The sequence below is a fragment of the Harpia harpyja genome, chromosome 13 (genome assembly GCF_026419915.1).
Source record: "Harpia harpyja isolate bHarHar1 chromosome 13, bHarHar1 primary haplotype, whole genome shotgun sequence".
NCBI lineage: Eukaryota > Metazoa > Chordata > Aves > Accipitriformes > Accipitridae > Harpia > Harpia harpyja.
Window position 1 is genome coordinate 32,944,701 of NC_068952.1, and position 19,969 is coordinate 32,964,669.

Genomic DNA, 19,969 nt, shown 5'->3' on the forward strand with positions numbered 1-19,969 from the left:
CTGACAAAATGGTCTCTTAGGCAGTAAAATTTCCTTTTGTAGACAATTAACAACTCAGCAGGAGTGAATACGCAGGCAGCTATAGTAGTGGATTAATAACCCTATATAATGAGTCATAGTAGAACATAAATAACATATGCAATTCAAATTGGTGAGCAAACAGGCGATTAAATGCTACTACCTAAATAGCAATTTGGCCAGAACACCAACTAACAGATACCTGCAGAAGGTATTATGAGATTTTCAGTGACTGCAGGTGGACAAGACGTTCATGGTATACTGCATCTAAAAAGAGTGTACCTTTCCATGGCACACTGTATGCTAGTATAATGCTGGAGTCAGTGGTCATTACTGACTAATAAGAGGGGGCCTGGTTACAGAAGCTTTAGATTTATGCTGCAGTTCTGCAGCCAGATGTGTGAAAAATCGTAGACTTCTACAAAATTGACCACAATGTCATAGCTCCTTAACACAGGAATGACATATTCACGTATGTTTTGTTCACACACTTTTGGGTGGTATACAAGATATACCAGCAATTTGACAATATGAAAAACCAATCAAACATTTAATTGAAGTCAGAAACATGTTATTTATCATAATAAATATTATTAGAAAAATCACATTGTTTGAGTGTTTTCAGTGTATTTTATTCTTAAGCACATGGAAGGAGCTGGAAATGCAAAAATCTTGTTTAATTTGTATCCTAAATTTCTACACAGTGGAAATTCTTCTATACTAAAACAGTTTTGTGTTTCTTTTTATCTGAGTATTATTTTGAGCTAAAACAATCCAAGTAACCCATAATACGTCTTACCTAGCAATTCATACAAAGAATTCAGAATAGATTTCCATGCTTCTCCAGCTTCCTTCCCAGCTACGTCTGCAAAATGAGCTGCACTGCTGTATACATTCAAGCGATCAATACATTCAAGAACAAGGTTGATCATACCCTAAAAATGGAAAGGCTCAGATTGTCAGAGAAAAAAAAAGTATTGTTTAGGTGCAAACACATAAGATTTTCAGAAATCTAAGAAAACAAAACATGAAAGGGAGGCTATGCAAAACACCAGAATATATACAAGGAGTTAGACAAGTGGAGTCAAAGGGGCAATCCCTATGGAAGAGTGTTCCTTGACTGTGATAATAAAAATTTATCATTTAGGACAGTCAAAATAAAACAGAAAATAAACAGTATTCCAGACATAATTTTAGGCAAGTTTCTATTCTGGAACACATTTAGGCATCTGACTAAGTATAGGCAACTATCACGACCAGAGAATAACAGACAATATTAAACAAAATATTTAAAGCATGCTTATTAAACCAAAACATACTTCTCCATCAAGAGATTAAACTATAACGGAAGAAACTAAATATTCAGATTACACATAAGGAGTAAATTATGGTTAGCATTCAAGGCACAAGGTCATATTAATATCTAAGTTTTTTAAAAAAGGAAAAGGAAGTAAGGCCTTGAATGTATTTCCTTAAATATACAGGAAAATCAACAGATCTAAAGAGATTATAAATGTAGCAAATAGTTTGACTCTTACAGGACAAAAAAACCACTGCAAACCATACTCCAGATTAGACATCAATGCTACAGACACTGTGAAAGAACACTTGCAGACAACATGGTGGAAAATCAGGAGTAAAACTGAGAGAAGTACCTCTTCCTGGAAGAGGTTCTGGCGATTCTTCAGTGCTCGGAGCCTGTTTTGTTTGTCTTCATGCTCCAAATGTTCATCAGGGGGGTGAAAGTAGCCAATCAAGTCCTGAAGGCTCAGACTGACTGACTCAATAGGCAAATCAACGGTGGAAGACTTCACTTTCTTGCTGAGAGCATCAAGGCCCCTACAAGAAGACACAAAGTCTCCTGGGTATTGGAAATTAATTTATTTTATCATTTCAACTCTTTATTGGTTTAAAAGCAAACTTTGTTTAGATGCCAAAGCTCAATTCATTTTCTGACAGCTACGTAACTTCTCAAAAATTATGTATGTCTGCCCCATTCTCCACTTAATCATGCACCCCTCCCTTCCCAAACATAAACTGGAAGCATCAAAAATGTTGTTTCTCTTAGTTTTTTTTTAATCCACAAAACACATTTTAATATTCTACCTACGCATTTAACAGTACCAAAGGCAGACCAAAAGATGAAGAGAAGTTATTGCAAACCTGTTCACAGCATCATGAGGCTGGACTGGGGAGAAGTCAAAGAACCAGTCCTATGGTGCTGGAGAGGGCCCAGCTAGTCCATATGGGCTCTCAGGCATGTCTCTTACCTGTTCGTAAGCCACCTTCAGTGCTTGAAGATGCAGCTCTTCCACACACTCTATCCCACCACTTCATTAACCTTTTTGTTTCCCTGATACACAATTCAAGCTCAGCCTTGCTGTAGTCTATGACCATTGTTTCCTAGAAGTGGAGGGCAGACTGTTCTCATCCACGTCGCACCCACCCCTTGCTTAGCTGAATCCCCAACAGCGCTGTGCTTTCCAGACCCCTGATATACCTTTCTCCTCCATTTAACCTCATCTTTCTTGAAATGCAGTTGTTGCAGCGGAGACCTCACCAGCGCCATGCAGCAAGTGGAAGGCGAGGGCTTTCCCTTGCACCTCCCTGGCTCCCCTCAGGAAGGCAGTGGCGGGCAGGGGGGCTGCCCCAGCCGGGGGCTGCAGGAGGCCCGCCAGAACCTTCTGGAAGGAGCAGGAGGGGCCATGCGGGGCAAAGAAACCAGGGGTGCTGAGGGCCTGTGAACACAGCACCCATCCTCAGGGAGGAGAGAAAGATCTGGAGGATCCTTAAACTCTGCAGGAGCCAGCCAGGGCCCTGAAGCGCTGGGTGAGGAGCAGCCCTGACGGGAAGGGCCCACCCTGGTGGCACGCAGTGGGGGAGAGTAGGAGGAGGGAGCTTATTTGACATTCATGATTTCTCTTTTGACTCATTCTCAATTCTGCCATTGTAAAAAGGTTTTTTTGCTAGCGTATTTTTGAGTAAAACCCAGCTATGTAGCAAAGAGGTCCCTTCCGTTTTCACCAGTGCTCCATTTATGTTGCCCTAAAGACCACCGAGCTTCAGCCGGCAGAGGAGCCTGCCATGTCTACAGAGGCACCCTCCCAGCCCTGTGCTCATCTCCCTCTCTTCTTTCGTTAGAGGCACCAAAGGCCCCCGGTAACCTGACCCACGACTGTCCTCGGCAGTCCTCTCTCCTGAGCTGCACAGCACCCTGCTTGCTCCCAGGATTCCTCTCCAGGCCATGATGTGGAGTAGAAGCCCCATTTTATACTCTGCTTTTTGCTGGATTAAGACAACACTGATAAGTATTGGGCGGGGGGGGGGGGGGGGGGAGGGGGGGCGGGCAGGAGGGAGGCAGTGGTGATAGTTGTTTGGTTGATTGTTTGGGGGTTTTTTGGTTTTTTCAGCTGGCGTGTCACTCTGTTTTCATCTCAACTGGTAAACTACAGCTGGAAAACTGCTAATTCAGGAAACATTATGAATTCAGTAGGAATATTTACTGCTGAAGAATAACAATCTCCTAGAATAAATCATGCAATGTTTAAAAAAGATAGCTACAAAGTTATCTTTAAAACTTAATTTTTATTGTGAGCACGTTATCTGAAGTGCAATTTTTCTACTGACTTCATGGGAAAGAACTGGGGCACACACTCAGGAGAATAATTTTGATCCACTCCAATTCAGCTTTTTCTTCTTGCAGTAACATCCTGCCAAACCTAAATTGTTAAACACTACCTTGGACTCCCTGTGCACTCCACAAAAATATCCACTGTAATTTAGCAGTACCTTGATCTGTGAAACCTTATAATTAAATTACCTTTCTCTGTCCTTATCTTTTATGGCATTCTTAGAAGCTTCTAAGAAAATGTATTATTTACAAAGTGACTTAGGGCTTGCATTTCTTTTGTATTTTAAATGTCATACAGTAGGCAATTCTCCTGACAGGTGTTTTTCTCTGTTGTTATTTAAGTATCTGGGTAAATGTTTTCAACAATTGACATGTCTACCTCTTCAGCTGTGCACTGATTTAGAACATGGTTGCTTCAGGTCACCATCTCCTACATTGTCTTCTCTTGTGACAAATGAGTTCCTATGAAATTCTTATCATTCCATATAGTCTTACTGCCTATCATCCTTTTTCTAATGCCAGCTACACTGACAAGAGAGGCCTTTCATCAATTACTGAAGTCACAAACATTTGAGAATTAGCATTTTATCAGTGTTATGTAGGAGAACATTTGGAATAGGAAGATAAATGCAAATTGCATGAATCTGGCAGTATTTTTAAATGGCTAAAATACTATAAAATAAAACATTTTATATGTTGCAAAATATTAAAGAAACGAGTAGCATTAAAAGGGACCAAATAAGGAAAGTGTAATGGGTGGGTATTAAGAAGGTGTAATTTCATACTTTTAAGAAAAACTTCTTCTTGAGACTATGAACTTCTCCAGTATATTTGTGTCTTGTACAAGTTTGTAGTTATACAGTTATCATCTCCTTCTTCCAGGTTTTTCAAGGAAGAGCACTTTTAAAAACCATACTTAGAAAAGAAAGAGCTAAGTGATGCACCACATGACTTACAGCAAATTTTGGCAAGGAAAAAATCTCTCTTTTGTGGTTTGTTTGCATTTTCAGTGTTTATGCATTCAAATCAAGGTTGAACAATGAAGTAATATTAGAAAATAGAGAAAAGAAACTGACCAATACCTCTTAAAGTACATCTCTGCTGATAACACATAAAGAATTGGCATAAACTCTAGTTTGAGAAGTATTCATCTGTTTTTTCTGAGGGCTAAATTGTTCACTGTTGTGTTAATGGTCACTTTGAATAAAATAAAAGAGGAAAAAAAAAGAAAAAGGATGAAGAGATCATTTTAAAAGCACACCTTATAAACCTGTTGAAAAGGAAGACCGTACTGCGGATGACACGTGCTGTACGGGATTCTTCGTTCTGAGATCTGGACAATGTTAAACCATCATCCATGTGACCTTCATGGTGCATTATTGCCTGCAAGACAAAAATGAAAAGCAGTCACTGCAAAATTAAACATTATTCACAAATAAGAAGTATGAAAACTCGCATAGTAAGGCGGCCTAGGAAATGATGAAGTCACACTAAAAAAAAAAGAATTTAATTAAAAACAGATAATCCCATGTTTTACTTCCTTGTGTCCAAGGACACACTTGTAGTGAGTCAGCAGGTTCAGTGCCATAATAATCTCCAAGCCACAGCTCCTGTAAACAATATACTTTATTAAAAAAAATTTAAAAATCAAAAGTCTAAGGGGGTTTGTTTGTTGTTTGTTTTTGTCAACCTTATAAATAGTTCCCTTCCACAGCAGCAGATCCCTAAAGTACAGACAAGATCAAAACAAGTATTCTTTACTGGTCCTGATTTCCAAGGATGTTACTGGCTTTCTTTTCTGACTATGCCTTGAGTCACTACTGATAACTTCCAGTTTTTCATGTTTAGTTATTATGGCTCTGAAGGTATTCAATCCAATCTACATAAATATTTTAAACTATTTTAGGTAATTTTTTTTTTCATACACACACAAATGTATACACACAGAAACTATTTATACAACTTACATTATTACATTATTCAATAATGTATCTTATTTTGAATTCTTTTAGAATTAAGTACTACAATTACTATAAATATTAATTATATTAGTATTATAATCACTAAAATTTTACATGTAAATAAACAGTTTCCTAAATATGTATTATTTTTATATAAAATATTTATAGAATATATATGTGTGTGTGTATATACACATATATGATACAGACAAATTTTATATACATATAGAAATTTATAAGGCATGACCTTCCAAATATATCAGATGTTGCTCTAGAATTGTAGTTCTGGCATGTAAAACAGTCATAGAAATTACTACAGTATGGATAAACATCACATTTTATTTTATTTTATTTTATTTTTTAAAAGAAGGATAAAACATTTTTTCCTTGCTGAGAAATAATTTCCTGCAAAGTTATACATTTACAGTAAACACTAACACAATTGTAACTTCTGGAAGATGTGTTAAGTTGTAAAAGAATCTTTTTCCCACTTTATTATGCCAAGCTAGCATTCTGCTTGGCCATGTTTATTCTTTAAAAGAAATCCCTCAGGGCTTGAACATTCCAGCCCAAAAGGTAATACGCTCACGTGGAAAGAAAAGACTTTGAACTAAAAGCCTCCTCAATCCAAACTACAGCACATTGAAGAAAGGAATTTTAGCATATTCTACAGGCTATTACTAATATTTTAGTTTGACATCAAGTATATCCAGATTATCAATGTTTGTGGGTTAATGTCTACAGGCTAACGTGCACTTTGGCTTTTAGTTTAAGAACTCAGTACATCACATAACTTTTCAATATGTGACTGAAAAAAACAACCTTTCACAATGAAACAAAGACATGCTTAAAATATTTGAAACTCAGAAATTAGCGCTCTCCTGTAGTTCCCTTCATTCCCCCCTGCCCCCCATCGGACTGTGACTGAATGAAATGCATTGAAATGCATTCCTATTTACAGTCTTACCTTCCGCTGCACAGAACCCATTCGTACAGACTTTGCATCAGCAGACTGGTACGTGAGCCATAAGCCTGTATCTACATGTTGTATGAAGCATATTGAATCCCCGTATTTTATTTCAGGTGCTCCCATTCCATCCACTTCTTTTCTTGTCCCTGTGTCCAACTTTTCCTGAAGAAGAAGAAAAAAAACATATACAAGAACAAGAACCAAGATGTTAATATTTGCATAAAATATTGAGTACTAGGCAATTGTCCAGAACAGGACCTAAAAGAATATTTGAGATCCTTCTTTAATGAAATGATTAAAAAATGGTGAAAGTGTAATTTCTAGTTAAATATTTGCAGAAAAGATGGAGAGAGGGATCCCATCCACACAAAAACCTAGCTTATTACACTAGGAAAGCTGGGTGTATCCATTTCACCTGCCTAGGAAAGAACTCGGATCATAATAGACAGTACATGTCATTATTGAAACATAAAAGCTTACAAAGCAACACCAAATACATTGAATCCCCTAGCTGAACCAGGCATTCACCTCCAGAAGCTTTTTCTTGGGGATTTGGGGTTTTTTTCCCAGCCTGGAAAAGGTGAGCACCTCCTTACAATGTATTTCCAACTGTCACAGAGAGATGGCCTTCAATCAGTCACTGCCCATTACTGCCTGACAATGGGCTCAGTATTTCCTGAGAAAAGAAATCCATTTCTGTGTGACTGGCCTGTTGACATACTGTAAAAGAAGAATGGCATGACCGTGCTTCAGTCCAGCTGGTGTCCTATACAGACAGCAGTCATTTCAGGAGAAGACATTTAGTATCCCAAACAATACTATAGTTTGTGACTATAATTTGAGGTGTTCTCCAATATCTAGCTCTTCTAAGAACCAACTCCTTCCCCACAGACATCAGTTTATAAGACAAACAGCCTATGCATCCTGCTTCATGGCAGAGCATCCATTTAAAGTCTCTCCAATAGCATATGGTTCAACTGACTGATATACCTTTTGTCTGCCTGCACTAGTTGTTAAATCCAAAGGTAAATATGGAAAAAACATGTTACAAAGGATCAGTATATATCTTGTTAACTGTAGAAAGGATGTTAATGTCGTTATGCCCAAAACCTCTCAGGGGACTTTGACCTTCTTCATAGCAAGTTGGATCTGCCTGTTCCTGAGGCTATCGCCACTAGCTCCATTTTAGGCAAAAATCTTCTCCACTGAGAGTAACCAAAACCACTTTGACTCTTTAGTTCTGATCCATGTGATCAAGTTATTGACATAGAAACTATGCATCATTCTTCCGGGAGGAGAGGGAATACATCACAACTGCTGCAGTTGAAGCTGAGACTACTGTAACACTGCAGTTGCTGTGTTGCTCTCCCTTTCACAGCTTCAGCAGTGCAGGCAGGTTCACTGGTGCAGTAACTCCCTGTGTTCTGCTTCTATATATGCTCACACATGCCCACATAAGAAGCTGTTTAATTTTCACCACTGATTAAAAAATCATCTGTGCAAATTCCAGGCCTGTTCTAGGCCATACATTCAGGGTGCAAGATGATCCCCTCAACCAAATACAGCTTCAACCTTCTCTGCTTCTCCTGAGCAGCAGCAGAGGACAAGCCACTTCCTTCAGTTCCTCAGAGTAATGTTACAAACAATGAGACAAAAAGTTCTAAATGTTCTATTCTACTACAACCAGGAAAAGGTTAGGAGAATGATTGCACCGTACACATGTGCCTTGACAATTTGGGGAGACAGCTTCACACTGAAAGATGACAAAGATTGGGTTTTTTAAATGAACAGAAAACAATCTCTGATTTATTAAAGGATTTTAAAAAGTATTTATTAAGTAAAGGGAGATGTCACATAACTAGATTTTCACCCTACAATTATGAATGCATTTTGAAGCACTTAAAAAAGCAAACCTTCAGCTGAAATTCCTATTATGACTTTTCATAACATTAAGCTTCCAGATATAATATACTCATCAATTCAGACTATTAAACTGTTTCTGGATACAGATGTTAATTTCACTATCTTGTAAATGCCCAATTCCTTAAGTGCTGAAATTCTTATTAAAATCTTGTCCATTGATAGATGGTAATAACTGATTTATTAATACATCTGATGCCAATTACCGAGATATTGTGTGCTTCTGTTTCGTTATTGATTCACTATTTTGTTCATATCGTTTCTCTAAATGTTGTATTCAATTCCTTCAAAACCTAGCACAAATAACCTGAATGTAATAACAGTTGGAAATTGAAAAGCTACTTATAATAGGACATTGCACACAAATGATGATACAGGAAAAAATAAATTAGGTCCTGCTATCATATGAAGAAATGACAGCCTGATTTCAAGCTCCAGTCTTTTGAGTTATCTTCATAACTAGAAGATAGTGTGAACCTGTGTGAACATGCTGTACTTCCACATTGTAAGATTTTCTTTTTTTCCCAAGTCTTCCTCCTCGCAACTAATTTCTTAAGATATGAAAATATGAATTCACAAATTTTCTCATAAAGCACTGTCAATAACATGAGGGATTATTAATTTAAAATATTATTCTGTACTTTTTTTAAAATCTACTGACTGTAACAGAAATTGAAGGGGTTTGATATTGAAATCTTCATACCAATTAGAATTAACGTTAAATTTACTTAGCATTAAAATTGCAGTGCCAACAATTTGCCAAACAAGATCACCGACCTCACCTATGTAAGTACACTGACAACTCTGTGTGTAGGTTTAGAGCCCAGACTGAATTCAATCACATTTAGTTGAGCTCTTTCCTGCAAAATAAACATAGCAGCCAGGAAAAGAAAACAGTACAAGTTGGATTAAATATAGGAGAGAAATGGAAAGCTAGGGGATGGTGTGGGGGCAGCCGGTATTATAGCATTCATTTGGGAGCTTCAAGACATTGAGCTTTTTAGGGGAGTGAACAGGAACCACAAATTGTTTATAAAGGGGAAGATTTGAATGGAGTGCTGGTTTCATGCCAATAAACAGCAGGTAGTTGAGAAAGTACATACAATGAATCAATCTCATTATCAACTGTAAAATAGTTCATCAGTGAAAATCAGGATCTGAAAACCATCAGAAATCACCATGTCACCGTTTAGTAATTGCATTTTAGTCCAGACATTATGTGATGCAAGTTTCCAGCCCACTACCCTCTTACCATAACCTGTCATTACATAACCATCTGCTAATTCTTCCTACAGCATATTTACAAAGAAAACCTTCAGTTTTATTTGCAGTCTAGGGCCATTCTCAGACCATCAACTTTTTCTAAACAAAGATCAAAAATCTTCATTCATTACACTGGAACAAAAAGAAACAACTGGTTTTTGCAACAGTCTGTAAACCACCTCAGTAATGGAAAGCAACAAGAATGCACTGGAAACAAACAGGTTTATTGAACAACATCTCCAGAAGGATGTGCTCTTTATAAACCGTTTTTATTCCATGCATACAAAAATTCAAGCCAATCTTCCCACATTTGTTGTGGGCTAAATGGACAAAATAATTTTAAATGGTTTTATCTTAATATTGAAAAAAATTATTCTATGAAGCCTTGCCTTAAATGTGTTATTTCACTCTAATGTTTCTGTTTAATTCCTCATAGCATTCCAAAATGGATTCCCATGATTAAGGTTTGTCCTTTCAATTTTATCTCTTGCCATCTGACCCAACCTATGCCTTCTGTGGCACACTTTCAGGACTGACATTCTAGCAGATCTCACTGACTGGAAGAAGCTAATTCATGACTGCTCTTTAAGCTGACATTACTATATTTCCTATGAAATTTTATTAAGAAAGAGGTGCAGATATAAAAATACAGGTCATAAAATTTTATTAAAATTGATGTATTTCCATCCACTGGAAAAGACTGTGGACAGGAAAAACAGACTGTACAGAATGTACAAACATTTCTAAATTAGTAAAACTACCTTATTTCAGTGGAAAAGTTATATTAACCTAATGCTTTTTATCGAAAAGAATCAATATTTAGCAAATACGAGAGAGAAAAAAAAAAACCACAGAACTTAATCACTACAAACTCAATTCTATTAAAGAGCCATATGTTTGGGGAATAAATTGTAGATATCTGTGGACATCCTGTGCTGAGTGAAGCAAGACTGAAAGAGAGAAAAAAGGAATTTTCTGAATTTCAGATACTTGAAAGCCTAATATAATTCTCATTTAATGATAATTATTAGGGTAATATAAAATAACCAGAGCATAAAGCTCAATTCCCAGAAAAAAATGAAGAGACTGTTAGCTCTTTAGAATATCCATATCTTCTGAGTGCCGTTAGGCTTGTGATGTTTTTAAGCTTTCAGATTTCTTTATTTTGCTGAGATATTTAAAAAATTTTAACACATAAGAAGATTCTGATCTAATTTTTCAACTTCTGTACCAGAATATTGTGTTTTGGAGGGGGAAAAAAAAAAGTACATATGTGTGTGTGTTACTTTGAGCATCTGAGAAGAGTATTCTGGTTCATATAAGACATCTTACAAAAAACCTTCAGCTTTTTGGTTCTCTTCCGCTTATTTTTTAAATGCAGTACTGGCAAGCTAATGTGTTTACAACGATGAGTGAGGCCCTTGCAAATAATAAGGTTAAAAACAAAAATAAACATTGAGCATTTACATTTGCAGCTGAATCTTCGGATTTACAGGGTATACATTTTCAGTATTTTCTCTGCAAACATGAAAACTGCTTTTCATTTGGAAATTGAAATTATCATCTACCCACATGCCTGAAGGAACTGAGTCTTTAACACTGCAAATAAGGGTGTTCTTCCCCTATATCTGGTTTTGCCTATTTAGAGCTAACTTATCCATAGCACAACAAATGGGATCTTCATAATTCTTCCTTCCACTACCTGAAAAGTAGTGGAAGGAAGAATTATGACTGTGGCAAAAAAAGGACTGAAATTGCTGTAAGAAAGATCTAGCCACTTGATACACTCCCAACTATTAATGCTCTGTATTCACAGAAGATTAGGGGCTGCCTCTTATCCAGGAATAATTATTTTGGGCTAACTACATGCAACAACACAAGTGAAAGGTTGGATGGTTTGTCCATACATGCTCAGAGGAAAAGAGACCTCTAAAGCTGCCTACTTTCTCTACAGAAGCCTTTCTGCGACTGCTATAATTTTGAAATATTTATTTAACACTCTTTTCCAGAGAGGGAAGGCACCTAAAATTTTTAGTGCCTGTGTCCTAATAAAGCGAAACATGACACTCCTTTAAGAAGTCCTAAGCAGGAGACTGGATTCATTCTCAGCAATGAAGAGCAAACCATATACTCCTCCCCTGTGGCATCTCCATAATTCTTTCCAAGTAAGTCTTTAGTTAAAATGAATGTCGATATACACAAAATTAACATCAAATATGATCTTCCAAACTTCCAATTTCTTTGAAAATCCATATTTAAATATCAGTAAGGTTATAGCTATCACATGTCAATTAGCTTATAGACCCCTCTTAAAATACTCTCATGTTACTTAAAGAATTGATTACCATAACATGTTTCTACATGCCCCAAAGCCTTTTATCTCTGCTCTGGTCAGCATAGAATAGGTTTGGTCACTTAACAACAACTAAATCAAAAAATGTTAACTTTTTATTTTGAACACGGTAGAACAAAACCACTTAAAAATATACATCCTCAGAATACTTCCAAATAACACTTCCAAATTCAGGTAGAAAAAAAGACAAATGAAGAAACTTCAAATACAACATTGTCTAATCTCCAAAACACATGTGCATATGCTACTTAGAGTTGAACCACCTTCTCCATATCAACAAATGATACTCTCTGTATTGCTAACTATTCTTGCCTTCATGTAACATGTAGAGCACAGTATATTGTTCCACTCATTTTGGAGTAACCCCTGCTGAAGACTCAATCTTGAGAATCAGTGAATGAATTATTTTATCCCTGTTGCTTCCAAGGAGAATAACTGTTGAGATCTATAGTAACTGCAACAGGAATTCCCCAATATAGTTGCACTGCATTGTCCTAAAATACTTAAGTATTTCTATGGCTTTTCTAACTGGTTTAAAAAAAAAAAAATACATTGTCTGGGCCTCAAAACAATCACCTGAACTAAGTCTTTGTTATCAGAGTGCAAAAGTCAAATATATACCTGCTTTCAGGTATATATTCATTTATCATCTTCCCAAGCAGACAAATAATTAAAAATACATAAAGTAAATGCTACAAATAAGTTACTGAATAATTCCGTTTATTATTACTATAGATTTTGGAAGATAAATTTTTAAAAAAACAACATTATTGTTGGAAAATTTTCAGCAACATCATGCTGCAGGTGAAAAGTATGAGAAATCAAAGGACATTAAAAAATTTAATCATAGTATTATTTTAAACTGTTTACCCACTACACAAAGTATGGTTCTGATTTTGAAATGCTTATTGAAGGTGTCAAATGAAAATTCAAACATGGTAACTTTAAATTAGACTACAATAAAGTATCTGATGAAAGAAATCCTAATTTTCCAATTTAATTTAAATAACCCATAATACTATAATTTTTCCCTATGTCAGCCAACAGAGATAAGAAGCAAAGTACCGGGGAAGTTCATCAGAAAATTCAAATACGAAATCAGGAAACTGTTCAAAAGTGGGCAAGCAGTAAATAAATAAATAAATAAATAAATAAATAAATAAATCCCACAAACAAACAGCCAGGTAGCATTACCCAAAGGAAGTATGATAAAAGAAGCTTTCTAGATATTATTTATACTGAGTTTGGGGGGTTTTTTTAATCAGTGAAAAGGTAGAAGGCTCCAATAATTCATGCAGTAGGAAATATCTAAATCTTGCTTACTAAAGAGATTGGAATTACTACTAGTTATATTAATGCTGCACTGATTCCATACCTTGGAGGACCGAAAACAGAATGCTGTAGATTTTACATCTGCTTTCTCTTTGTCTGTAAGAAGAAGACTCTTGTCATCCAGGAGACTTAAATATTTTCCTGTTGTTATATGTCTTAGTCTGAATGGCTGTCCCCATCTGATGTGGCTGCCACTCCACCTAGGAAAGTTCAAAGGAAACGTTTGGTTTTTTAAAATAAAACATAGATTTTTACTACTGGCAAAAATATTTTAAAAAGTACATTATATTACCAACTAGTTGGTAAAAGGGTAAAATGCTAAATGTTGGATTACCAGTAAGAAAATGGCAACTTTGTGGTTATCTCCTATAAAACCATTCTAATAAATAATCTTAACCTCTTCCTTTGCACATGCTGCCTTGGTTCAGACTGAATTCTTCTTAAGAGAAGCTACAGACCGCCCACGGAAAAGGAGGCTTATGCCGTACACAAAATGCTTAGATCTGCCAGTTCCTTCTCCAACATTTCATCTACCAGCAGCCGGGTTTGTTCGCTCTCCCAGAGCACTCTACTTTCAGCCGTCAGCACACTTTAGGTACACTTTAAATAGTGTGCAAAAAATAAAATAGCCAAATAAATAAATAAATAAAAATAAAACCCCTCCTAAAATAAGTTTTAAAAATTATTCAGCAAAGACTGGCCCAGATTCTTCATATTCTATAGGAGGAAATGAAGGAAGAAAGGCAAAGATTTTCTGTCTAAGCTCCCTAAGAACTCCTCAAGTTGAAATACAGGTTGCAGGTTTCTAAATTCTTGCCTTAAGTCAGCTCTTCTGTTCTTCCTGATTAAACTCCTGAAGATAAGCTTCTGTAGGGGTTACTAAGGAGGATGTTTTCAAAGCCTTTTCAGAAGGCTTCTTGAATATTCCTTAGACTGGAAAATTGCCACAGCCAGGATGTTTTCCTGGATCTTCACAAAACTTTCTTCAGTCTTACATCTTCAAAAGTTTACACTTTAGATGTATGTGCACACTGCTTTTTGGAGAGGAAATCATGTATTTATTTTGTGTTTGCAAAATGCCCATCATAATAGAGTTATGACACACTGCCAAGGTTCTGATGTGCTTCCACAAATACTAGTAATTCCCTATGCTTACCCTGGCTTCAAGTAGCTTAAAATTATCAACAGATGTTCACATAATATCAATGAAATATACAAACACATCCTTATGAACTTAACCTGATCATAAACTTACTCCCACATCAGAATTTTGTATTTGTATTGGGTTTGTGTGGCAAGGTTTTGGTAGCCACACAAACCCAATACAGTATTACTGCATCTTCTCACTTGCATTTAAAGTAATTCCAGGTACAGCATTTAAAAACATAAAAAGTTTTTAAGCATATGTTTTGTATATATTCATGTACCAGTCTGAAAATCCCTTAAGTTAGCACTTACGCAGGTTTAAGTCATTTTCGTTTTCCTTGACACATACATGTAGCAGATTAAAGCACTTCTACCTAATCAATATAAATATCCATTTGTTTAAGCTTGTCTTCTTAAGAGTTGGCCATACTGTACACAGAGTATGCCACACCAATTTGGCAGACATTTTTAAAGTGCAGGAGTTTTTAAAATGCAAGAGCAATACCTGGCTTCTGTTTTGTAACAGAATTTATTACACTTCACTAATTAAACTTCTAAACCGTTTTAGTTATTGGTTTTAAAGAGGCCAAAAGAATGAAAAGGTTTTCCCCTCAACTGTTTTCTTTTGTAAACTAAATAGTCTCTTCTGTTTAATTCGAGGGGAGAGGACCTTGGGGAGGAAGGAAATATGGAAGCTTTGTATCTCAGACATGCATTTCTTTTTTTCTGTTCAGCAAAGTCAGTATACTCCACAAAAGCACATCTAAGTATCAGTGTTCTAGCACAACTTCTGCTTCTCAGTTAAGTAAAATGTCAGGTCATGAATCTCAGCTATTGTATTGCTGGGTCTGGTAAAACACATCAGCTCTGCACCTTTCATATTATGGGCCATGCTGGGGAGCTGCCTTTTCCCTAGTTTGATTCAATTTTCTCTTGGACCCAGTAGCTATGGACCGTAAGAAAAAGAAAATAATAAATGTAGTGCAATTGAGCCATGCCCCTAGTTCATGCCTGCAGGATAGGAAAAAGGACAATTCATGTGCACTTACAAGAAAGGCCTTTTGAGCAGAAAGTATCTTGGGAAGCCATTTCTGACTACTAAAAATTCTTTTCTGCAATGTGAGAATATGATCCCTGTCACCTTTTGGGAAAGGAAGCAACGCTGAGCAATATTATGTGGTGTCCCACAGCAGGGCTTACCAACAGGCAGTCTGCATGTGCAGGCAATTTTTGTGAGAGTTCTCCACTAATGAGGAGCGTTCAGAAATAATGATTCCTTCAAAATCATATAAAATTAACAGAATTAATATTATCTGCAGTCATTCTGGGAAGGACTAGAACTGATGGAGGACTTCAGGCATGCAAATACTAAATTACAAATTGAAGCATTTGCATGAATAGTAATATGCGTGCAATTCAGCAATTAATGTACATAACAATTACAGTATCATACAGGAAAACAGGGAGGGTGAGGGACTTGTAGGAGAGAGTGTTGTTCTTGGGATTTTATTTGGGTTTTTTTTCTTGGTAAGAAAGTCATGTTCCTTAAGAAGAAAGATTACTGTTGCCTTTGCTTAGTTGTTTTGACAGTTCTTACAATTTCTCTCAGTCATATATGTTCAAATGTTTACACTTCAAAAGTTTGTACACAATGCCTGTCAAAGTGACATATATGACAGTTGTAACGGAAACCTGTAATTTCTCAAATCCCCACGTTGCTCCAGTACCACTGCTTATTAGGGAAGTACACGCAATGAGGAAAATAAAAAGCCAGAGATCCTTCCACAGTTTCATCGTTGTCACTTAAGCACTCTCAAGGTCAACTTTAGTCCAAAGCAAAAATCTTACTGCCCTACCAATGACATTTAACATCATCCTATTAAATAAAATGCACACAGAGAAAACAGCATCATTAGAGTGTAACCTTTCGCTAAGCTGCCCTGATTTAATCTCTAAAAAGCAATAATTCATTAGTCACTAGAAATTTTATCACAAGTACATATTATAATACAATTTAAGTGCAATTTTACAGTGCAATTGCCTTAACAAACAAGGCACAATTCCTCACTATCATTCCAACACTTCCAATAATGCAAGGTAGCATTTTTTCCTGTAAATTTTTGCCTTTAAAGACTTCCAAATGGCTTAAACAAGTTAGGGGGTGGCACACAAATCATTATTTTTAAGGCAAAGAGTTTTTCATGAAAGTGACATAGAGCACTTTTCAAAGATTATTTTAGCATTATCAGTCTGGTTTTATAGTTGTCAATCTGATTTTACAGGAACACTCTTACTATACAAAAAGCGCCCTGCCAAATGGCCTTTTTTTTCTGAGAGATTTTACTTACGCAACTCTTAGAGTCTCTAGTCGCCAAAGGGAACGAGCATGAATTGACACAGCACCGCCTTCATAATGGACAGTTCTGAAAACCAAGCAAAGGCACAGACTAAATTCTCAGCTCTCTTGGAAGAATTCATCATATTCGTTTGTTCATTTAACTGCATCTCTTAATTATTGCAACTGTCAGATTCAAAGGTTATCAGATTCAAAACCAGCTCTTATCAATTAAGAGCTTCAGACTTAGTTACTCAAATTTTGTTTTAATTGTCTTTAGCATCCATTATTGTGATATTCACAACAACAAGATTTATACAGTGTTTGCTCAGACCTCTTTCTTAGTGTTTTAAGGATAGAGAATCCAGGAAAAAAAAATTCAAAAAAATCAATAGCCTGAATTACAGTATTTCTAGATTCTAACAAAAAACAAATATCAAATTATGATAAAGATTTGTGGTCACTGCATACATCTCACAAGACAGGTAATTTTTTCTCAGAGCTTATACTATTAAAATAACCATGCAACTTATTACATTGAATTATGAAAATTCACTTATTTGGCACTGTATTTTATTATCATAGCACCTGAAGTTTCACAACCACACTGATACACTCTTAACACATCTCAGATGTTAACAGCTTTCTATTTCCAAATTTTAATATGTAAAGACTCCTCTAGTTCCTGCATATATCCAGAAATCTAAGTGCTTCTAAAAAACAGTCAATTAAGCCTAAAAAAAGGTTGGTTTTTTTTTTCTCCATTATTCTACACACAGATAAGTAACCTATATTGGATCCAAGAAATTATTTAGATTTATGGTCACCAAAAGCCCCGAGTAGATAAGCTGGCTTCTTTTCAAAGTAAACACTGAGAATGTGGTGAGTATTAAGCACTGCCACTCTAGATTTAGGCAGCCGTTCTTTGGACTGCCTGCACCTTTCTGCCCTAAGACACTGCCAGAAATTAAAAACCTAGGCCTTTCCTTTGGGAAAATGAATAAAGGAGTCATTTATGCAAAGGGGTGCTGTCACTACGCTTATCAGATCACATATGTCAGGGAACACTGCCAAAGAATGACCTAGTTGCACGGATCCTGGAAGAGCTTATGAATTGAGTAAATGTTGTGATCTTCAGCCAAGATCAGGCACTGCCAAAAATAGCCAGAGGCATAACTTTAGGGGATATTAATATTGAAACTGTAGGCATTTCCCATTGTTTGTTAGAAGCAATTTTTTGAGGACCACAAGTTTGGAATCGGGTACCTAGTACCTACTAGGCTTTAGCTTCCAAAGTCCTCCTGTGGATATAATACAGAGGAACTGCATGCTTAGCACAGAGGAAAACCCAGCATTGAAAGAGATGGTTCAAAACCAAAAGAAAGAGTGAGTCAGAATATAATTCTCAGTACTGTTAACAATAGATTAAACTACAGATGTGCTAAAATTCATCTTGGAATATGCTAAAAAGTATTGCCATGGTTTAATCCCAGCCAGCAACTAAGCACCACTCAGCTGCTCTCTCACTCCCCCCCACCCAGTGGAATGGGGAGGAGAATTGAAAAGAAGTAGTAAAACTCGGGGTTTGAGATAAGAACGGATTAATAACTAAAGTAAAATCAAATACTATAATAATAATAATAGTAGTAGTAATGAAAAGGAAGAGAACAAAAAAAAAAAGAGAGAGAGAAAAAAAAACAAACAAGAGAAGACAAGCGATGCACAATGCACTTGCTCACCACTCCCTGACCAATGCCCAAGCAGCGATCCGCTCCTCCTGGCCAACTCCCCTCAGTTTATATACTGAGCATGATGTTCTATGGTATGGGATATCCCTGTGGCTAGTTCGGGTCAGCTGTCCTGGCCATGCTCCCTCCCAGCTTCTTGTGCACCTCCTTGCTGGCAGAGCATGGGGAACTGAAAAATCCTTAACTTCAGATAAGCGCTGCTTAGCAACAACTAAAACATCAGCATGTTGTCAACATTATTCTCACACTAAATCCAAAACATACTGTACCAGCTACTAAGAAGAAAATTAACTCTATCCCAGCTGAAACCAGGACAAGTATTAAGGAAATAAATACTCCCAGACATTGCAAAAGAATGAAGACAAATTATACAGGAGAAAAAAAGGGTAAAAGTATGGTTTTTTATATAATAGATATTATATGTGTCTAAATATATATATTAATATATATTTAGATATATATCTCTCTATAAAATAAATATTCCGCACTACAATTACAGAACGACTCACACCGAATATTCATGACCCATGTATAAATAGAAACTCTGGCACATGCTCCATGTACCAAAAAGAAGTTATAGGTACATATATAGACATGTGCAAAATCCTCCCCTTGTCCTTATATCCTGTATTGTCTCCACGTATTATGTTAGTCATTTGTTGCAATGGTTGTGGTGCTAGGAGCAGCCGAGAGGTATTAGTAAGTCTTTCCTATCTCTCTCACAGAAGGGAATGAAATTCAATCTTATTTTTTTATTGAAATTGACCTTCATTAGTACAGTAAAATGCAAATGCTAACCAATCTTGCATTCAGCTGCTTCTCTGTTCAGACACTGTCTCTTCTCTTCAGGCATTTGTTCAAATTTTTGTTCTGCAACTAATAGACTGGGTTTATGTTGTAACATCTAAACAATAACAGATCAAATGTCCCCCTGATTGGTTGGGTTGGGTTGGGGGTGGGTTGTTTGTTTAGGGGGGTGGAGGGTGGGGGGAATGTTTGGGGGCTTTTCTTAAAGTCAAAACATTCTGATTACATCCTGGCTTATTTCAGTATGAACCTCACTGACAAAAATGCATTTGGAGCTCTTGCACTTACATAATACAAAATTTAACAATTTTATTCAGCAGTTTTCAAGTCAATAAATATATGAGAAATCAGGTCAAAGCAAAAGCTTAAATTAATCAGAGTATTTCATTTTTAAGTTGGTACCTTGTTACTTTTCAGGGATGCAGTTCTTTCTCACAGTGGAAACCTGGAAGCTGTCACCAGTTTCTCAGTCTGAGTACACTTTT

General features: G+C 36.4%; 1 protein-coding gene across 9 annotated transcripts in view; it reads right to left on the reverse strand.

Annotated features, from left to right (window-relative positions):
* The window catches only part of RYR2 (ryanodine receptor 2), a 449,694-nt gene that overhangs the window by 230,230 nt on the left and 199,495 nt on the right, over nucleotides 1–19,969 (reverse strand). For all 9 annotated transcript variants that reach the window (XM_052805738.1, XM_052805746.1, XM_052805744.1 and 6 more), the window contains 6 exons: nucleotides 16,943–17,017; nucleotides 13,492–13,648; nucleotides 6,578–6,742; nucleotides 4,911–5,032; nucleotides 1,674–1,857; nucleotides 818–953 (listed from right to left, as the gene is read on the reverse strand). In XM_052805738.1, coding sequence (XP_052661698.1) covers nucleotides 818–953; nucleotides 1,674–1,857; nucleotides 4,911–5,032; nucleotides 6,578–6,742; nucleotides 13,492–13,648; nucleotides 16,943–17,017 — 839 coding nt within the window. The remainder of the gene's footprint in view (nucleotides 1–817; nucleotides 954–1,673; nucleotides 1,858–4,910; nucleotides 5,033–6,577; nucleotides 6,743–13,491; nucleotides 13,649–16,942; nucleotides 17,018–19,969) is intronic.